Raw genomic sequence first — 22,965 nt, 5'->3', positions numbered from 1 at the left:
TTATTTTAAATAAATAAATAAATGTGTTTATTAAGTGCATACATGAAGTGATCAATAATAATTGTTATTTTTTCATGAAAATAATAATTTAATGTCTTGACAACTTGTTATATAAAATATTTTTACAATGTTTATTTTTGAAACCCATTATTAACTTAGACTTATAGTTGTTATCATTGTTGATTATCAAAAATAATATACATGTTTATATACATCAAATCAATATTACACTGCAGTGAATTGATCTATTGGCAAATAAGTCCATTTAGCAAAAGGAAAATAAAATACTAAATATACAAAAAAAATATAATATAATATATCAAATACATGTTCATGTACATTATGACTATAAAATGAAAAAAAATTCAATACTGATAGAATACGTCATATTGAGTATACTGATCACAAGATATTCAATACTTTCTTTTCAATATCTAAATAAAAAAACAACGAAGAAATCAGCCTTGAGCAGCAAGAGTACTGGACCCTTTATCCTCCATAAACTTGTTAGTCTGGAATCCGGAATACACATACGGACTGGCTCTACTTTTAAGCGATGTTCCGACTTCCGTATGCTGATCATGTTGTAGATTGTATGCATTCGGACCTGGTCCTTCCTCAACTGATAAAAAAATTAATATTATGTTTTGAAATAAAAAATATCAGGTGTTATCATAGATGCCTTTCTTTTATAACACTTTAACATGTGCACTTGTATTATTTTTGTTGTCTTTCTGAAATTCGTGTTGTGGGGATTTGTAAAGTTTATATCTCACTGTGAAATCGCATACTTTTGCATGCTAGAGGTTCACGCCGAGATACATGACTGTACTTTTGACTTGGCGCCGAGTAATCTTTAGCAAACATATATAAAAAAATACTTTCGCCGCCGAAACTCCAAGTAGAAATAAATCGTTTTATAAAAAAAATTTAGTTTTTGACATTCAAGTCGTGTTTAAAATTCGGGAATGAAATGCAAAAATTCTGACGAAAAGAAAAAGTTTTCCGCTATGAAATAAAGTTGACTGAAATTTTGTTTTCTATGGGGCACCGTTTTGGTATTAACTGCCAAAAAGTGTTATCACCTATTCGAATAAGTGATATCACCTATTCAGATTTTGAATAGGTGATATCACCTATTCGAATAAGTGATATCACCTATTCAAATAGGTGATATCATCTATTTGATTTGAATTGGTGATATCACCTATTCGAATAGGTGATTCATTTCCAATAGGTGATATCACGAATTCGAATATGTGACATCACCTATTCGAATAAGTGATATCACCTTTTCGAATAGGTGATATCACCTATTGAAGATGAATAGGTGATATCACCAATTCGAATAGGTGATATCACCAATTCGAATAAGTGATATCACGTATTCAAATAGGTGATATCAATTTTTACCAGTAAATATCAAAACGGCGCCTCATGGTTTTCCGACTAGCGATCCGTTAAGTTAACGTGAAGCAAAATCAAAAGTGCTTCAAGTGACAAATTAAAATAATGACAAATTGACAATTTTGATTTATTCAATGAACTATGATGCAAACCAAAGGCACCAAACTCGCTTGAATTTTTGACCCCCTAGCATATGTCTAATATATGTATAAAGAGCTCTTTATAATATACTAGGGGTTCAAAAATTCAAGCGAGTTGCTCTTTATCATATGCTAGGGAGTCAAAAATTCAAGAGAGTTTGGTGCCTGTGATGCAAACTGAATACATTATTTCTTGTGATTTTTAAACCACATGCAAGGATTTATGAATTATTTATTTATGATTTATTTCACGCATAATGTTTTCTGTCCAAAATGTCGGATGTAAGGTGAGGTATGTAAGGAGCGAAGGGACGTTAACCGAGTCTCCTACTTGTAGGAGTACGGAATCACGCCAGTCTGACTGTTTTGAAAATTGATTGTTTCTTTATATATATGTTTGTTTATCTCCCTTCGAGAAATTTTTCCTCACAGCGAGACTCCTCCACTGCAAAATTAGTCTGTCTCCATTGAGCAGTGAGGAATATTTTCGTGCCAGCACCTACTGTTACATGGGACCTTGGTTGATAATTTACGTTTCATCCTAGTCGCCCGCTTGGCGCAATGGTTAGAACGTCTGCTCTAGAGTCGCGAAGTATGGAGTTCATCCTTACGTCGCAGGTTCGAATCCCTCTGTGGGACGTGGATACCGGGCCTATGGATGAGACTGTTTAAACCGAGGTCCCGTGTCGCAGTAGGTGCTGGCACTGAAACCTCCCTTCTCAAATGCCATGAGTGCCGAGTATAGGATAAAATTTGCAGCTTTCCAATGTCAAGTGGAAGCATCTCCATATGAAAATTCTCGAGAAGGATGTTAAACAACATACAAACAAACAAAGAAAAGTTTAATCCTAATGACCGGTCTCCACCTAGCGCAGTGGGATTCGAATCCGCAACGCAAGGATGAACTTTTAAAACAAATCCTCTGAGCACTACGTTATGACGTGAAGTTTATGCTCGTGAATCACAATGACCGTTGTAAGGGTTGAAATGGTTCGTTTGTTTGCTTGTTTAACGTCCCTTCCATAGAACGATTGACATGAGCTGTAAATTTGAAGCTCGCTGGTCTGAAAAGAATCGGGATGGACGACCACAGATGTACAGTGTCACACAATGAAAAAAAATGTATTTATATTGCGCACAAAACTTTACGATCGTTTGTGGATTAATTTCTCTGTGAAATTTCTCCAGATATATACGCAATTATTTTACCTTTGGAGCTGGGGTGTCTGCCCGTTATGGAATATTTGGGGGCACCGGGGAGATCCTGTGGGGAATATGTGGCAGGCCCGGGACTTAGCCGACCTGAAAAAAAAGAAACCCCAATTATAATTTTATTTTTTTTTTTATCAGTCTAAACTTCTTCAAATTTGTTGTTTTTAAACAAGTTCATTCATTATTCGGGATTTCAAACAGTTAATAATATTAAAAGTAAGATATGAAATCCTGAATTTGTATACACAGTAACAATGTAAGAGAACACTGTATATACACCTTCTGTATATTGACGTTTAAGGTAGAATAATTCGTGTAGACTATCTTAGATATCAAATCTTAAAAAAAAACTATCCAAGAAATTATTTCAGTTAACTCGCTATCTGGGATTTCAAATATCGTATACACAGTACCTGGGATATCAGATTTATATAACATACTCGTACATGTACTCACTTTCAAGGATATCAATCCAGTATAAACTTAGCATCCGGGAATATTAAATCCCAGATACTTACTATCCGGAATATCAAATTCACTATCTAAAGATATCAAAAATAGTAAATACGAATTCACTTTACGGGATATCAAATAGAAAAAGACTTCTAACAAATTAACCAGTTATCAAATCCAGTTATCATTCACAATTCGGGAAATCAAATCAAGGACTATCCAGGATATTTAATTTAGTATATACTCACTATCTAGGATATAAAATACAGTATATACTCACTATCTGGGATATAAAATACAGTATATACTCACTATCTAGGATATCAAATACAGTATATACTCACTATCTGGGATATCAAATACAGTAAATACTCACTATCTGGGATATCAAATACAGTAAATACTCTCTATCATGAATATCAAATTCAGCTAGATAATACTCATTATCCTGGATATCAAACACATTAAATTAATAATACCGGTAACTATCTGGGATATCAAATACAGCAAATACCCAATCTCTGGGATATCAAATAAAGTTAATACTCACTATCTGGGATATCAAATCGTTTTCCCATGGAGAAGGCAGGGCCCTCTGGCACTCCCTTTTCGTACTCGTATTTGTTTGGGGCGGGATTTTCGTCTGAAAATGAATAAGCACGATATTATATAAATATAAAAATTTTCGATGTTACTCTCAACTACATGCAATATTCATTATATTATACTGAATGTTTTATAAAAATACATTATAACAGTGAACCGTGCGCGCATAAATTCTGCGCAGTCGCTATTTTTTGGAATATCACCCGTCGTCAAGCAATGTTGACTGTTGCTACGCTGGAGGGCGTGGCTTCATTATTCAGCGGGTAATAGTGTTTTTCAACAAATGTTTTTCGAGCAATCAGATTCAACTTATTTACATGAAAATATAAAAAATTATATAAATCTTGCATGCAGTTGAGTGTAACATAGCAAACTTTCGTCCCAAGCAAGAAAACCACTGTCAACTGAGGAGCAGTAGTAGAGTGTAACATTGAAAAATTTCACCCCAAGAAATCCATTGTCAACCGAGGCGCAGAAAAGTTAAAATGTAGTGCTGAGTTTCACATTTTCAAATAGCATAAATTGCTAAATCTCACTTAGTTTCTTTTGGAGTTTCTCTCCAATTTTGAAAGCAGGAGAATCATTGGCTGAGAACTTCTTCCGGGTACTGTAACTTCCAGGTCCGGGTAAATCAACGGAGTCTGACGTCAAAAAGGAGTGTAGATATGATTATTAAAATTGATATGTCTCTAGAAACACGAAGTGTTAAAAAAAAAAAATCCATTTGTTCTTTTTACAAATTTATTTTAAAACCTTTATTGTATACATTAAGGTATAAAATTATTTATTTGGCCACAAATTGCTAAAGAAAAAAGCGCATAATTTAAAAAAAAACAAACTATCAGCTAACCAAAAATCATAAATTATACATTAAAAACTCCATCACTATGATTTATACCATGATATATTAGATGTATTACAGTCATATCTATGTTGCTTACAGGAGAAGAAAAAACACTACCTTTTGGAGTATAATTCAGAGAATCCGGGAATGACGGTTTTGTCTTTTGGCGGTTAGTGAACATCGGGGTCTTCCGGAGGTTTGCTTTCGTTAGGGTGTAATCCGTGGGACCTGGTCGTGTTGGCTCTGGATTAAAATGAATGTAACAATTTAGAGGACATCTAGTTGAAGCTTGTAAAATTAAACTTGAAAGCTTCAAACATATTTTCATTAGGTTAAGGAACATTTATTTCTGTAAGATATGAATTTTTATTTTAAGTCAGTTATATTTTTGGTAAGACATATATTGGTGCTTACAGATCACCGCTCTTTTCATTATAAATGAGAACGATGCATAAGTTTTTTAAAATACCAACAATCTGCATATATAAAAGCTTGACACTATGAAATCTAAAAGTGAAAGCTCAGAGAAGTCTAAGCTGTGTAGAAAATATCACATTGCAGTACTTGTAAAAATGACCCTTATACCAAAACAAGAGGCCCATGGGCCACATCGCTCACCTGAGCACATTGGCTAGGAAATAAAAGCAGAAATCACTTCAGTATTGAGAAGTTTACATTGGGGGGTCTGGAATCTTATATTACCAACTACCTGATGATGCTTCCATACAACAAATGCCTTTGCTGTTTTCGAGCAGATGATTTTTTTTCCTGTTTATTCATTTGACACCCCCCCCCCCAATTGTGGCCCAGTCCTACCCCTGCCAGGAGCCCTCATTTGAACCAATATGACTTTGTACTACCTGCGGATGCCTCCATATCAATATGATTAAACATGGCTTTTCTGTTCTTGGGGAAAAAAATTCCTTGATAAAAACTTTGATCCCCAATTGTGGCCAACCCTACCCAACCCCTACTTCCCGTTCATGACTTGAACAAACTTGAATCAACACTAGTGAGGATTCTTACATAAAAATATGACCAATCATGGCTTTATGGTTTTTTAAAAGAAGAGTTTTAAAGAAATTTCCTATGTATTTATTCCCATGTAAAACTTTAATTGTCCATTGTGGTCCCGTCCTCCCTATGGGTGTCATGATTTGAACAAACTTGAATCTACCGGTACACTACCTGGGGATGTTTTCACATAAGTTTCATCTTTCCTGGCCAAGATTTTTCCTATATATTCCTATGTAAATATTTGATCGTCAGTTGTGGCCCCGCCCTACCCTGGGGGTCATGATTTGAACAAAATTGAATCTACACTACCTGAGGATGTTATCACATAAGTTTCATCTTTACTGGCGCAGTGGTTCTTGAGAAGAAGATTTTCAAAGATTTTTCCTATAAATTCATATGTAAAACTTTGATCGTCAATTGTGGCCCCGCCCTACCCCCGGGATCATGAATTGTACAAAATAGAATCTACACTACCTGAGGATGCTTCTACATGAGTTTCATCTTTTCTGGCCCAGTGGTTCTGGAGAAGATTTTCAAAGACTTTTCCAATATATTCCTATGTTAAACTTTGATCAGCCATTGTGGCCCCGCCCTACCCCCGGGGGTCATGATTTGTATAAAACAGAATCTACACTACCTGAAGATGCTTCTACATGAGTTTCATCTTTCCTGGCCCAGTGGTTCTGGAGAAGAAGATTTTAAAATATTTTCCTATGTATGTCTATCTAAAACTTTGATCGTCAATTATGGCCCCGTCCTACCCTCGGGGGTCATGATTTGAACAAACCTGAATCTACACTACCTGAGGATGCTTCCACATGAGTTTCATCTTTCCTGACCCAATGGTTCTGGGTAAGAAGATTTTTAAAAGATGCCATTAATTTTTTATTAATTCATAATTATCTCCCCTTGGAAGAGGACTTGGCTCTTCATTTGAACAAACATGAATTCCCTTCACCCAAGAATTTGGTTGAAAATGACCCAGTGGTTCTTGAGAAGATGAAAATGTGAAAAGTTTATGACGACAACGACAGACAACAGACAAATTTTGATCAGAAAAGCTCACTTGAGCTTTTGGCTCAGGTGAGCTAATAAATATCGCTGAAAAAAATTGATTGCATTTGTGCTAAGATGAACACGGTTTTCAGGAATCGTGTAGCCACTACTACAACCTCCCCGAACACAGCAAACACACTCTTCAAACATTTGTACCTCCAAAAAGGGATTTGAGTCGCCTCCCCTTGAGGGAGACGGCAGGGGAAGAAAACAAAGTCGAACTGTTCACTTTATAATCGTTTGGTCCTGGTGTTTTGTCTTTTGTGTTAATCTCGGGTTTGATATACATTGGACCACTGTTTCCTTGGAATGGTCCACCATAGTGATTCCGAACCCGATTGTCTTTTAAACCATTGAAACCACTTCCAATTGTTGTTTTAATGTTGTATGAACCCGGGGCGGGAGCATCATTAGATTCAGCAGGAAGTAAAAATGTAGCGTGATATTCTTTCAGGTGATCAAATCGTCGGGTTCGGTCTCCTTTAAAACTAACACCAGGTGTATTCATTTCAACAAATGCCCGCTGTCTTGACTTTTGCTTCGTTTGTGCTCTGCTTTCAGCACGTGATCCCTTAAACGATACTGCTGCAGTTTCTGCTCCGATTGTGCTTTTAATCTCGTATGCTCCTGGTGCTGGAGTTTGATCAATCATATCCGGAACTAAGAACACAGCATTCTGGGTCTTAGCTGTGTCAAACTGTCTATGCCTATCTCCCTTCATTGACACACCCGGAGTGGTACCGACAGCTACAGGAACGTCGTACATTTTATCGTTCCTTCGATTTGTCGACAATTCAGGACCGATATATGTTCGGTCAGTGTCGGTCTGAAATGGACCAAGGCTACTTCTACTACCTTTAAAACTCGGAGACGGGGAATGAACTCCCATTGTTGAGCCAATATTATAACTTCCGGGCCCAGGCGTTTTCTCTATAGTTTTTGGAAGAAGGAACCCACAGTTCAGTCTTGGTGTTTCATTGAAGTTTCTTTCACGATCTCCTTTCAAAGAGACCCCTTGCGTTTTTCCGATTGATGAGGGTATATCGTAAGTTTGAGGGCCCAGTAGTCTTGAGCCTCTTTCATCAAACTGGGGTGTTATGTGCATTTGACCTCGATTTGACTGAAACGGTCCACTTCGACGGCCTTTTAATGAAGCTCTACTACTTCCAAAACCAAACTTTTCCTCCACATTGTAAGCATTCGGACCGGGTGTATCATCAACAAGATTCGGCAAAAGAAAACAAGCCTCTTTTCTGGCAGAATCGAAGTTCCGTTTCCGGTCACCTTTAAATGAAACTCCTGGTGTACTGCCTATAGTGGTCTTCATTCGATAAGAATTTGGGGCCGGAGTGTCCTCGAAGTATCGCGGACTCAGTATGTCAGACTTTGAACCAGTGGTGAAGAATGTCCGCGGACTGAGATCATTGTGACTCAGCGTCTTTTTCAAATCAAGGCGGGGGACCCCTATGTGGCTACTTGAACTATTCAAATCCATCATCGATTTTGCAAAATATTGACTCATAATTCTAATGAAGTTTTATTTTCTTTGGCTTTAAAAACTGAAAGGGTTTATATTTACACTATAAACTTATATAGTTTGTCTGAGCCTCAAAATCAATGATTATTTCAGAATGAAATGTCTAATTCTCGACTCTGAAACATTACTGGCGCCACAGTCTGAACTTTCTATAAAATATCACATTCACTCATGATCGGGATGGATTTCGTTACAGTACCTTCAGGATCAAACCACTTGTATGCCAGGGTTGTAGCTTTTGGGTCTCTGATGAGGGACTCCGGAAGGTAATATCGTGCAGGAGATGGTCCACCTTGAACACAAAATGATATGCTTTTAAATCAAATAATTTTGCATTTATTGTAGGAAAAGCTTGTAGCATTTGAATGACTCCTTTTGCACCAATGGAAAAGATTTTTTTTAAAATAAGTAATGTATCATATAACAAGAGGCCCATGGGCCACATCGCTCACCTGAGAAGCTTTGACCATTTTGTTCTTAACCAGATTTCCCCCTTGTAATACATAATGCATCCCCACCCTACCCCACTAATCATAATTTAGACATTTTGAAATCTACACTACCCAAGGATCCTTCCATGTGCACATAAGTTTCAGCTTTTCTGGCCTAGTGGATCTTGAGAAGAAGATTTTCAAAGATTTTTCCTATATATTTCTATGTAAAACTTTGATTCCCAATTGTGGCCCCGCCCTTCCCCAGGGGGTCATGATTTGAACAATTTAGAATATACACTACCCCAGGATGCTTCCACATAAGTTTCAGCTTTTCTGGCCCAGTGGTTCTTGAGAAGAAGATTTTCAAAGATTTTTCCTATATAAATTTATGTAAAATTTTGATTCCCCATTGTGGCCCCGCCCTTCCCCGGGGGGGGTCATGATTTTAACAATTTAGAATCTACACTATACCTGGATGCTTCCACATAAGTTTCAGCTTCTCTGGCCCAGTGGTTCTTGAGAAGAAGATATTCAAAGATTTTTCCTATATATTTCAATGTAAAACTTTGATTCCCAATTGTGGCCCCGCCCTTTCCCCCAGGGGTCATGTTTTGAACAATTTAAAATTTACACTACCCCGGGATGCTTCCACATAAGTATCAGCTTTTCTGGCCCAGTGGTTCTTGAGAAGAAGATTTTCAAAGATTTTTCCTATATATTTCTATGTAAAACTTTGATTCCCCATTGTGGCCCCGTCGTTCCCCGGGGGTCAGGATTTGAACACTTTATATTTCTATGGATAACTTTGATTCCCCATTGTGGCCCCGCCCTTCCCCGGGGGTCATGATTTGAACAATTTAGAATCTACACTACCCCAGGATGCTTCCACATAAGTTTCAGCTTTTCTGACCCAGTGGTTCTTGAGCAGAAGATTTTTTAATGACCCCACCCTATTTTGTCTTTTCTTGATTATCTCCCCTTGTGAAGGGACCTGACCCTTTATTTTAACAATTTAGATTTCCCTTCACCCAAGGATGCTTTGTACCAAGTTTGGTCAAAATTGGCCCAGTGGTTCTTGAGAGGAAGTTGAAAATGTAAAAAGTTTACAGACGGACAGACAGACGGATGGACGACGGACAAAATGTGATTAGAAAAGTTCACTTGAGCCTTCGGCTCAGGTGAGCTAAAAACATCGAGTTATATATCAATTATTGTGCAAGTGTGTGAACAAAATATAAGAATTTTATATCCAAAAACCATCCTACAATCGTCTATGTGAATTTAATTTAATTTAACCTGAGAGTAATTTAAAAAGGAAATATAAATTCAATTGTTGAAAATGAGAAAGAACTGCCTTGCATAACCTGACTTGTAAATAAATGAGTTCACTTGTCAAATCCAAAAGAAAATTAAGGGAGCTTGGACATGTTTAACTTGAGAGGTTTTCTTAAACTTGAGGTATTAAGGTTGCTACTTGTTTAACCTGGGACGTAATTAAGACTTGCTTATACTTGCTTAACTTGAGATAATTTTAAAAGGTTGCTTACTTGTTTAACCTGGGACGTAATTAAGACTTGCTTATACTTGCTTAACTTGAGATAATTTTAAAAGGCTGCTTACTTGTTTAACCTGGGACGTAATTAAGACTTGCTTGTACTTGCTTAACTTGAGATAATTTTAAAAGGTTGCTTACTTGTTTAACGTGACGTAATTTAGACTCACTTGTTTAACTTTAGGTAATTAAGGTTGCTTATTTCTTTAACCTGTGAGGTAATTAAGGTTGCTTGAGGTAATCAAGATTGCTTACTTGTGTCTCTGTCTTTCTCCTGCCTCCTGCTCGCTATGATAACAGACGTGGCTCTACCAATAGTAGTACAGAGATCGTACGTGTTCGGCGCTGGGCTGTCCTTATTTACGGCTACAGATATAATAAATGAAACATAAACTGTTCTGTAACCGCCATCAGTTCAGTTTTGGGAAATTGTCATAGAAATGCAGTTGTCAGTTGGAAATCTTAATAAAGTATGGATTGCAGAGTATATAAATACTAAGTGTATATCAGCTATTAACTCTCTGCAGACAATTAAAACAAGAGGCCCACTGGCCTTATAGGTCACCTGAGTATCATGCAACAACTTTCCAGTGATTGTATTTGGTTCATGTTTTAATCCAAAAGCCATGAAATTCACAAATTTGGAAAGAGGCACCATTGCTTATCAAAGGGCAGATTTCAAAGCATTAATTTATTTTTAAGTCAAAGTACCCCCCTGGTACCCCTGACCCAGCGGCCCTGAAATTATCTATTTTGAAAGAGGCCCCTTTCTTCATTACAAGGCCAGCATTTTTTTTTATGTTTAGGTTTAGTTATGAATATGAGAATTAAAATGTCCCGAATGAGAAGAAAATATATTTTTTTTTTTTTTGATAAATCAATTATTAACATCTGTACATTCTTTTTTTATGCCATTCTAAAAGGCTCCTTACCACTGGACACATAATGCTTACAAATACGAAAGTAGAACATTAATTGCTTATTTCATCATCTGCCAGTTTGGGCCAGTTTTATACATTTTGTGATGTTGGTCAATATGTATGTAAAAAATCAATTCTTTAAATGTCTTTCAATATATTTTAATTTTTTTGATATGTGTTAGGTGAATGTGTAGGCATTGTTCTAAAATTTACTTGATGCCTAAAATTATATTACTCCTATCATAAAACAGACAGGGAGTATTAGGGAGTAGGGTGAACATTTTTTCAATTAAGTGTAAAATAATTTTACTGGCTGATACAAATTCACTTATGCCTGTATATATTTGTATATTTTTGCCTTTTAATAGTTGAATTTTTTCTTTATTTCTTCAGGTTATTGTTTATTTCTTCCTCAAATGGACTCAACTTCTCCCATAGTTTTATTCATTACATCTGATGCATAAGCAACCCTTTTCTGAAGAATGATGCTTAGACTGTAAGCTATAACAGAGATCTAAACAATGTCGCTGACAATATGCAATAGCTACCACTGGCAGTTTAAACAGGTCCGGCACAATGTCTTGATTAAGCTATGTAGCTTAATTTAGCTATATAGCTTTATTAAGCTATTCGGAATAGCTTGATTAAGCTATTTTATCACACTTTTTTCTCAAATGTTTTATTTTTTCAGCAAATGCAAAAAGTCGCACCTTGGTGCAGTGGGAATATTAAACTTTGAACTCTTCTGAATACAATGCATGTAAAAATCACTCACCAAATTACGTCTCCTTGAGAGACTTTGTACTCTAATTTTTAAAAGTTTGGGGACTATTGATGAGTGACCACACAGTTATTTCTTGAATGAAATTATAAAGAAGGTCAGTTATGGCCAACAGGATAATTGATTAGTAACAGTTCAACACAATGAAAAGCAATCATACTTTTCCACGCCTCATCACACTCAACATGATAGTGCTGTTAACCAAACAATGGAAATTCATCTTTTGCATAAAAGTATTCAACAACAGCAATGTTAGAACTTTCTATGATTTAGGTTGTATTTTTGATAGCCCAAAGTACAAATATGAATAGTCAAATACTTGCGACTTTTTATTTATTTCTTACTAAAAACATTTTTGTTGAAAACTGCAGATAAATAGCTTTATTAAGCTATTTTAAATAGCTTAATAAAGCTATATAGCTATTTAAAGCTATATAGCTTAATCAAGACATTGTGCTGGACCTGTTAAAACCTGGGGGAGGAAAATAATTTACAGACAGATACTTTTGAAACAACACATAATTATCTCACCAGCATGTCATTGTGCAACAAAGTCGTCAGCATTTTATTTGTCCTTTGAACGGGTGAAACGTTTTGAATGGCACTCGAGTCGATGAATTTTACACTAAACCAAGCTATCTTCTCAGATAGATCTAGCATTATTTACCCGCCGTTTCATCTTAAAACCGGAAGTGCGACTTTGTAAATTTGAAATCTCGATCCCGACTCAAATTTGACAACGGAAAGAAAAAATTGTTTTATATTTTCTGAAAATTCTAAACCTTGAGCGGAGGGTTTATAAAACTGAAAATAAAATAAATCCTGGCCTTAAATATGTCATTAGATCATTAGAATATTAACCAGGAGCAAAGGATAAGATGTTCAAAGAATTCATGCATTTCACTATGTAATCATTAGAGCCCCACCCTAAAACAAGTACCCTTGACCCTGGGGCCATAAAATTCACAATTTTGGTAGAGGCAATCTTGCTCATCATAACTATGTACTTAGTTAGTTTATTTAATACCCAGGAGCAGAGAAGAAGATTTTCAAAGAAATAGTGTATTTTCACTATATAATCATTAGAGCCCCGCCCTAACACCAGAACCCTTGACCCCGGGGCCATAAAATTCACAATTTTGGTAGAGGCAATCTTGCTCATCATAACTATGTACTTAGTTAGTTTATGTAATACCCAGGAGCAGAGAAGAAGATTTTCAAAGAAATAATGTATTTTCACTATATAATCAATAGAGCCCCGCCCTAAAACCAGAACCCTTGACCCCGGGGCCATAAAATTCACAATTTTGGTAGAGGCACTCTTGCTCATCATAACTATGTACTTAGTTTGTTTATTTAATACCCAGGAGCAGAGAAGAAGATTTTTAAAGAAATAATGCATTTTCACTACCTACTTATTTAGCCCCGCCCTAGCACTAGAACCCCTGACCCCAGGGCCATGAATTTCACAATTTTGGTAGAGGACTCATTGCTGATTACAATCATGCAAACAGATTTACTGCTTGATGTCCAGGAGTAAAGAAGAAGATTTTTAAAGATTGCATTAATTTTAGTGGTCTTGGCCCCACCCCTCAGGCCCAAGGGGGGCAGGGATCATGAAATTCACAATTTTTGTTCCCCTTCACCCATACATGCTTTGTGCCAAATATGGTTAAAATTGGTTCAGTGGTTTCAGAGAAGAAGCTGAAAATGTTCAAATGTTAACACACGACGCACGACGCACGACGGACGACGGACAACGGACGACGCACGACGACGGACGAAAACGGATAGCAATAGGTCACCTGAGTTTACTCAGGTGACCTAAAAAGTTATTAATAAGCTTTTACTGTAAACGCCAATACAGACGAATTGTTTGTAGATTGATTACTTTCTAGTTTAATCAGTTAATTATAATTATCAAATATCAACCGTACTTTGTTGAACATTTGGAGGAGGCGGCAGCTTACAACCAAAGGAATAGGAAGGACCACGTGACTTTGGTTTTAGAATGTAATCACTGGGACCTGGAATGTAGGCATAAAGGTAAGCTTAGTAAAGAAAGTCTGGCTGTGTTCGTTTGAATATATTATTTCTGAGGACATTGTAATAACTTGCCCGGTGAGTACTTCCAAACTATCGTCCTTGCAACTCCAAATGATTTCTTTGGACCTCGACCGAAGTAAGAGGAATTTGGTCTGTAATTCGGCCCAGGTGTTGAAAAACCTATAAAATGAAATTATGTAAGGCGTTTAACAATATATCACCAAATATAAGGTAAATGGGAGCTGTGTGATGTAAAGCTGTTTCTTCAAAATTCCAAAGCCTACCTTGTGAGTCCACAGGTTGTACCTGGCTATTTGGGGGACCGGTATAGACGTCAGCACGCTGCTTGTGGGCAATACTAAATTTTGGACCACAATTATTTCCAAACTGCTGATAGCTAGAGTTGTACTTCGCTGGTCCGATAACTGTACAGTACTTCTCAGCTAGTAAACACAATATAAAAAGTACGCGTGTCACATTATTTGAAAAACGAAAACTTTATGATGCATGTAGAACTTTGTCAAGGATGAAATTAGCTGTGTGTCTTTTATATTTGTGTTATGTAGGCAATAGGTTAGATGCCCCTAATTCGATCTCAAAAATATTTTTGCCATTGTAAGTAATTATGCTACGCAATAGCACCTCACCTTCTTCTTCAAATGAACATTTACTTCTTCCTTTGAAAGTTACTGTTTTATTTTTCCAAATCAAGTCCCCACTGGTTGAGAAATCTGAGGGGCCGGGATTTACACTGTCTGACAAAGAAAAAAATTACTCATAAATATTAAAATGCGTTTATTTATTTATTCGATTTTATTTGAATTATAACCTACTCGGAACCAAAATTCAAAAGTAAAACGTGTGTGTGTGTGTGTTTGTGGATGAGAAAGATAGTAAGTGCGTAACGGAAGTGACGCAAATAATTTAAGTCGAGATCGAGATACACTCTAAAGAGAAGATGCACAGCTTTGTAATTGGTTTTATTACAGACTGCACTCAATGATAAATTATACATGTATCTTAATATCATTCGCAATTATTTAATTCAAAAATTACTCCAATTATTAAGCTCTTTCAAATGACACCAAGGTCAATGACCTTGTGACCCTGACTGTGCCCATATGCTAAAAATAGCTTTTCCAAACCTTCGCCATAACTTTTGATCCATGATAGGAGATAGAGACTTCGTATTTGGTATGCTTACTCTCCTAATTAAGTTCTTTCAAATGGCACCAAGGTCAATGACTTTGTGACCTTGACTGTGACCTACATATATATGCTAGAATTTTTTTTAAACCTTTGCCATAAATTTTGACCATAAGAGATGGAGACTTCATATTTGGTATGCATACTTCACTAATTACATATAAGATCTTTCAAATGGCACCAAGGTCGATGACTTTGTGGCCTTGACTATGACCAAAATGCTAAAAGTAGCTTTTTCGAACTTTGTTGCCGCTAGGTGCAGTGTTTCACAAACACATCTTGTTATGTATTCAAAAATTGAGCCGAATAGTTTTACTTTTTAAATTGAAACTTACCTTTACTTGTTTTATGTTTTCCGGAAATAGAGTAATGAGGAAGTGATGCCTTATGACTAATCAAAGGTAGATAATCCGCGGGCCCAGGGGTTGGATCACCTTAAATAAAATACAAATAATTTTCAGAGGAAGTGAATACGCAGAACAAGTCCTAAGGTTTTTGCCAATGGGTACTTTTTTTCCAGCTTTTCTTTGCAAATACCTAATGTGTACGAAAGTAAATTTTTATTCTTTCTCAATTTTAAGACAAGTCTCAACTATTTACCAAAAAATTAAAGTCCAAATTTTCATGTAGATTGCATATAATATATAAATATAAGGGAAATCTCTGTTCGTCATGCTTTTCTCTGAGGGAAAAATCCTAGACTTTATTCGAAACTGTGTTTAGCTAACTAAAGTCTTGCGCTTGATTCATAATAAAAATGTTTTAGTATATATTTTATGTAAAAGGACCTTAAGTGGATCTCCGTATCCAAAGATCGAAGGTTTTAATCTTTGTAGGGTAATCAAATGAAAGTGACCCAAATCTGACCTTGGGTCAGATGATATTGTATTGGCGGATATCGATATCCATCATTACAATGTATCTTCAAGTATTGGGGTCGACTTCTGTTATCCCCGAATGGAAAAGGATGGTAGTGGTCAACATTCATAATATGGGAATCTATCTCTCCTTATCAACAATGGACTTGATTGTTAATTTGGTAAAATCCATTACTTTATGATTTAGTTCATCTGACATTGTATCGTCATAGGTGATTATAGTAAAGATCTCAGACATTCACCTCGTCTGAAAATGAAAACAAAACACGACTCTGTGCAAGAACGATTGATTATCAGGTTATTTTGTCGTTTTTATACCCGCACTTTCTAAAGAAAGTTCGGGTATATTGTTGTTACTCATGTCCGTCCGTCCGTCCGTCCGTCTGTCACACTTTTCTTCCCTGAACTCCTCCTACATTTTACACAGTAGCTTAATCATCTTTTGGGAGATGGTTGGTGGGGTCATGTAGATGTGCAGTAAGGTTTTGGAATTTTGATTTTGCCCCGGGGGGTCAAATGGGGGTCGAAAAATGACGTTTTTTATGCAAAAAGCCCCGTCTTCCCTGAACTCCTTCCACATTTTACTCAGCAGCCTAACCAGCTTTTGGGAGATGGTTGGTGGGGTCATGTAGATGTGCAGTAAGGATTCGGAATTTTGATTTTGCCCCAGGGGGTCAAATGGGGGTCGAAAAATGACGTTTTTTAAGCAAAAAGCTCCGTCTTCCCTGAACTCCTCTTACATTTTATTCAGCAGCCTAATCATCTTTTGGAAGATGGTTGGTGGGGTCATGTAGATGTGCAGTAAGGTTTTAGAATTTTGATTTTGCCCCGGGGGGTCAAATGGGGGTCGAAAAATGAAGTTTTTTATGCAAAAAGCCCCGTCTTCCCTGAACTCCTCTTACATTTTACTCAGGAGCCTAATCATCTTTTGGGAGATGGTTGGTGGTGTCATGTAGATGTGCAGTAAGGTTTCGGAATTTTGATTTTGCCCTGGGGGGTCAAATGGGTGTTGAAAAATGACTTTTTTAATGCAAAAAGACCCTTCTTCCCTGAACTCCTCTTACATTTTACTCAGGAGCCTAATCATCTTTTGGGAGATGGTTGGTGGTGTCATGCAGATGTGTAGTAAGGTTTCGGAATTTTGATTTTGCCCCAGGGGGTCAAATGGGGGTCGAAAAATGACGTTTTTTATGCTAAAAGCCCCATCTTCCCTGAACACCTCTTACATTTTATTCAGCAGCCTAATCATCTTTTGGGAGATGGTTGGTGGGGTCATGTAGATGTGCAGTTAGGTTTCGGAATTTTGATTTTGCCCCGGGGGGTCAAATGAGGGTCGAAAAATGATGTTTTTTATGGAAAAAGCCCAGTCTTCCCTATTAAACTCCTTTTTCGTTTTAAACAGTGGTCTTATCCTCTTTTGGGAGAGTTCACTCTTTTGAAATTTTGTTAAAACATCAAGGTCAAGGGGTAAAAAATCATAGCATGTTGGGAAACATCTTGTTATGGGTAATGTTCACTTGAAATGTGAAAGTCGAATCTCTTCTCAATGAAAAGGAAATACAACATTAATGAAAACTAAGTTAAACTTCAAGGTCAAGGTCACAGAGTCAAAAAGTCATGATACATTTGGAAAGGTCTTAATATCACAGGTAATATGAATGCCCTTTCATTTACCTTTCAAAATGATCAATTTAAAGCAATTAATTTGTTTATGAAATTAGGTCAAACTTCAAGGTCATGGGTAATAAAAATCATAGTGTATTTAGAATGGTATTGTCCCATTTAATACTAATACACATGTTTAATATAACATCTCTTCTCATTCAAAATATATGACCATGATGACCAAGGTTAAATTTATTGTGACAGATGGGCAGATTAACAAACAAATGAGATTTAATGTACCCTACCTTTAGCGATAATGGGGACAATAAATGTCTTTGCTGTTCTTGAGAAGAAGATTTATGTTGGAAAAAGTCCCCAGCATATTTAAATGTAAATTGGTTGAAATTGGCCCAGTGGTTCTTAAGAAGTTAATGTCAAAAGTTTGCAGATAAACAGATGGACAACAGAAATCAGTACATTTCAGAAAACAGTATGCTTATAAATAGTTAATCAAGGTGCTTTGGGTAGCAAAATAAAGCTAAACTGGTATATCTAATTCATCCGCAGAGCTTAGTATATTTTAATATGCACAACCTTTTCAACTCTTATAATTATTTTTTAAAATTTATATCACAATGTCTCATTCAAGGGAGAACTAGAGATATGACCAGATGTATATCTGTTGAATATAAAATACGTACATGTATTCTGTGTTTTTTTTTTAGTAATTTGTTTGTTTGTTGTGACAGCAACTGTTATGGCAGCTTTTGGCAAAGGTTGAAGTTTCTCAAATGTAAGTCAAACTCCAAGGTCAAGGTCAAAGGGTCAAAATTGTTGGTATCAAAGGGAAAGTCTTGTCACAAGGAATACACATGTGAAAAAAGAGAGAAATCCCTAGAACTTCCTCACCTGTTCAAAAGTTATTGCCATGGTTAAAGTTAAATTGGGTTCAACTCTAAGGTCTAGGTCAAAAATAATTATACCTGTTGAAAGTTAACAATGATTACACATGTTAGAGCATGAAAGTCCTAGCACCACCTGTTCAAAACTTAGGCCAAGTTTAAGGTATTTTTCTTGTAAAAGTGGGTCAAACTCCAAGGTCAAGAGATCAAGAGGTCAAAATTGGTGGTACCCATTAAAAGGTTTTGCTAAAAGAAATTTAACTATGAAATATTGAAGCCATGTGTATAGCCCAATCCATTTAAAACTTATGGGCAAGGTTAAAGTTTCTGTGGACAGACAAACATACATAAACATAGGAAACAAAATATTTATAAATAGTCAAATTAAAAAATTTTCTACTATTATGGAGTCATAAGATCAATTGTCATTTCAGGTACAGGGAGTCAGTGGCTAGGGAGATCAGACCCCCCCCCCCTTGGAATTAGCAGTTATTTAAATAAGACTATGTACTGTAGAGAATAAAAATGACTTTGGACATCCTCCCCCTTAGAAAACAGGGACTCCACTATCATTGTTTTTATTATTATTTTTTATTTGCTTCTCAGGAAATCTTGGGCTGATTTTTTTGACTGAGGTGTGACACCCCCCCCCCCCTCTGAAAAAAAAAATTCTGGATCTGCGCCTGTATAATACTGAATGTCCGCAACGGGAGATAACTTGACAATGTGAAATTTGTCGACTGTGGCATGCGATGATCTTTGACCCTTTTTGAACTTCAACCTAACCATTTGCATTTATTTATTTTTATGCAATCTATACTAAATCTTGTACTTACCGAATGTCATAGGTCGTGACAACGAATTCATGAAATATAATCCATATAATCCAATTAAAACACAAATGATTTTAACTAACCACACTGCATCGTCAGCATACATGTGCTAAATAATCTCATTCGACAAACTTTGCTGATTCCGTTGCCAGTATGAATCGGCCGAGGTGTGCCGAGAGGTGATATCTATAAATATGATAATGGGTGACGCAAACCCAATGTGAATGTAGAAAATAAATGTTCACACGTAAAACTGTTTAGTACAAGAACAAATTTCAAACTATCGTAATAAACTATGTTTTAACATAACTTTGCCATCTAGGTCTATTTTTAAAAAAATGTGAGAGTGAGTGTGTGTGTGTGTGTGTGGGGGGGAGAGAGAGAGAGATAGGCATTGACAAATTAATCGGGTTGTATTTTCAATGGGTTTTTTTCCCGACCAAGTACTAAAATCAGTTTGCACATTTTGATAAATTCATAAAAAACGCTTTGTACTAAAATAATATTTTATGTCGTTGAGAAAGTAAATTTAAAAAGTTCCAAATTATGGGCAAAATATTTATCTGAATCTAATTAAGTAATTTACTTCAATCATTAATTAAATTCTGTTATTTCAGACTGGTAATGAATTAAGTATTCAAAATACATATGTGAGGCTCATAGATCATATGATCACCTGAAAATTTTATGCTCAATTTAACGAATACATGTACGGAGATAATTATAGAATTATTTTGACTTCTTCCTTGGAAAGTCCAATATAAAGGAGGGTGTATTTAGAGGCAAACACCATAGTGCAGGTATTACTGTCTGAATTATGTAGCTAGAGTGGTCTTCTCTTTGATATAATATGAAATCTAAGTTACTGACTCTATTTGATTAAACGTGTTCAAAAATTTATTTTTGACAAATATATGTGAAAACATCGCATACAGTAAAACTTACATATGTTTTCTCATAGTTAACAGCAACATTTTGTAATTCGGTTATCTTTCTATTTATAGAAATATGACAAGGACCCCAAGTTGAAAATGAACAAGAAAAACTCAGCTTTTTTCTTACTGTTGAGAGCTTCGTTAATCATTTTTTAACATTTTTTTTATACATATATGAAAGAAAAACATTCAAAAATACCTTCATTGGCAAAATGGATATCATTTCCAAAACACAGTCTATCATGTATAAATGTAAATGTTCTAAACTTAAAATACCTATCAAAGATACTTGTTTTTTAAAATATTCCATTCGATTACATTGTTTTGTAGATAATGCGATGTTAAGAAAACGAGTGTTATGTTTCGATGCACATGGTCTTTGAATTAGACAGTTGATCATTTAATTTTCAATCAAGCAATTTTAAATTACCAATACACAATACAGCTTGTGCTATTCAGTAAAATGGATCCGTGTATTGCAGTGCCTATCGACTCCTTTAATTATTTTATGAATCAGGAACCGCTACTATAGTCTCAGACATTATTGTGTCAGCAGCATTATCAATTCATTTAGAGTGCACATAAAATGTGGAGTGCCAGACGATTAAATTGCATTATTCAAGCAATTAAATGGCAGTTCCGACGTTCGAATGTAATTCTGTTTGGCCTGACGGTTTCAGAGAAATGAATAAATCTTACCCCTTTTGTGAATTATATTGTAAATTAAAAATATTTATTCCTAATTTTGAAAATACAAGAAATGAAATAGTGTTAATGATAAAATGTAGGTGATAAAATGTGCTGAGATGCTGGTAACTGGTCAGATTATATAAATATATGCAAGATTATCAAAATTTGTACATGATTCTCTTTCATGTTTACAAATTACAAGTGCTCTTCTCACGAAATCGCTTGATTAGACCAATATAATTACAGTAAATACACTTTGTACAAATCAAAAAAAAAAGATTTTCCCCAAAAAGAATTAAAAACAACAACAACAAAAATGCTCAGAACGGGAATGTAATAATACGTATAGGCGGATCCAATAACTTGCCGAACCACCCACAATTTTCAATACAGTTTCCCTTTTATACTAACATAACCTAAAGCTTTTGGATTTTTTTCTCCATATCGGTGTTCATATTCTCCTGTTGTTTATTAATATTAAATGTGTACAAACATTATACATGTATATCCTTTACTACCGAAGGCCCTTCACAGGCAGTTTCAAGCTCAAGCAGTTTATAAACATTTTTTTTATTATTTATTCACCTGTTGAAATTGAAATAGAGCTTGACACTCTCCGCCTTTAAAAAAATCCTTGTCATTTCTATGTTCATGATGGCGTGGGTTGTATTTTAAATATTAGTAACTTTTTTCAGAATTATACTCACCAAGTGACGTCAGGGGTTTTCCCGCCGGGGGGACGATATAATTTCCCATGGCATCTCGGGTGACTAAAAAATACATGACAATGATTAAAACTAAAATATTTTGGACACGCCATATAAAGAATATTAAACTTATACTTTTAGTATTACGGTAATTTAGAATCAATCTTTGTATATTTAACTCATCTACAGAGCATACATTTGATATTTTCTTTTGCAAATTACATGGAAACAAAATTAAAATCATCTGCAGATTTTCTTTAAATATTTATTTATGTTAGAAAATGTTTCTTTTCACCAATTATATAGAACTGTCGACAGACCATTTATGATCATTGTTATCTATGCTATGCAATGGCCACAACGAATAGGTTTATTCTTGCTTATTATATCTCATCATACATGTATTCATCTCCATACAATGTTACATATATAGATATATTTCCATATATTTACATTCCTTCGCTTAAAATTAGCGGAACTTCTTCCGATAGGAAGAAAAGACAATGTCATAAATTTGATAATAATTATAATAATTGTACATAAATAGTTTCTAATTAAAACATGAACAATAATTTTTTTTAATAGAAAATTGCACTTTTTTATCATTTATACGCACTTAATGTTTTGTTATTTTCTCTTTTTTTTTCTCACATATAATTTACTACAAACTAGTGTGCAATTGTAACGGGAACCGTTACAGATTTCCCAAACCCTAAATCCCTTTTGGGGCCCTATTTCCTGTAAGCTTCATTAAAAAAAACAAACTTGCATTTGAGACTTTAACAACTTTTACCCAGAAGTGTCCCAAATTCAATCAAAAAGCAAAGCACCTGCGCATGTGAATGCATGTGCGTAATATCATATCATCTATTACACAGTCTATGTATTTCAATATACTAAATATTAAAGTATTTAATCAAAAAGTATTAAAATTTGTTTCAAGTGTATTTTTGAATGTACTCATTTCACGTGCATGTACGGGCATACATGAGCATGGTGACCATACCTTATTGTAGAAGTTCATTTCATCTTTATGTTCTAAATCCCACCCCGTTTTGGGTTAAAACCAAAAAGTTTGTGTTTTAAGTTTCAGCCAATAGATTGCAGCCCAAGTACACGCACGTGTATGCATGTGCATGGTGACCATACCTTCTTGTAGAAGTCCATTATATCTATCTATGTTCCAAATCCCATCCTGTTTTGG

General features: G+C 35.5%; 2 protein-coding genes across 2 annotated transcripts; both read right to left on the bottom strand.

The window, feature by feature from the left end:
* Window positions 1–243: 243 nt before the first annotated feature.
* Window positions 244–8,459, bottom strand: LOC134245290 (uncharacterized). Its single transcript, XM_062727601.1, has 6 exons — window positions 6,892–8,459; window positions 4,780–4,905; window positions 4,355–4,459; window positions 3,763–3,855; window positions 2,757–2,849; window positions 244–622 (listed from the first exon to the last, which is right to left on the bottom strand). The coding sequence occupies exons 1-6, from the start codon at window positions 8,255–8,257 to the stop codon at window positions 459–461; spliced, it is 1,947 nt and encodes a 648-aa protein (XP_062583585.1). The 5' UTR covers window positions 8,258–8,459; the 3' UTR covers window positions 244–458.
* Window positions 8,422–21,824, bottom strand: LOC134245280 (uncharacterized; the record flags this gene model as incomplete). The annotated part of the gene is made up of 8 exons (XM_062727590.1): window positions 8,422–8,564; window positions 10,514–10,624; window positions 13,897–13,986; window positions 14,078–14,185; window positions 14,290–14,448; window positions 14,653–14,760; window positions 15,547–15,645; window positions 21,762–21,824. Coding segments are annotated over 8 exons (881 nt in total), but the record flags the coding sequence as incomplete, so codon positions are not given.
* Window positions 21,825–22,965: the final 1,141 nt, after the last annotated feature.

Source organism: Saccostrea cucullata, unplaced genomic scaffold (genome assembly GCF_032062105.1).
Source record: "Saccostrea cucullata isolate Sc308-1 unplaced genomic scaffold, CSIRO_AGI_Scuc_v1 ctg2088, whole genome shotgun sequence".
NCBI classification, from domain to species: Eukaryota; Metazoa; Mollusca; class Bivalvia; order Ostreida; family Ostreidae; genus Saccostrea; species Saccostrea cuccullata.
This window is presented reverse-complemented; position numbering and strand designations above follow the sequence as displayed.

What these genes read in the sequence shown, in the direction of transcription:
- LOC134245290 (XM_062727601.1), bottom strand. Translation starts at nt 8,257, where the DNA reads ATGAGTCAATATTTTGCAAAATCGATGATGGATTTGAATAGTTCAAGT. An exon ending in TCTGAATTATACTCCAAAAG is followed by an intron (nt 4,460 to 4,779) that starts GTAGTGTTTTTT and finishes TTTTGACGTCAG; the next exon opens with ACTCCGTTGATTTACCCGGA. An exon ending in CAGACACCCCAGCTCCAAAG is followed by an intron (nt 623 to 2,756) that starts GTAAAATAATTG and finishes TTTTTTTATCAG; the next exon opens with TTGAGGAAGGACCAGGTCCG.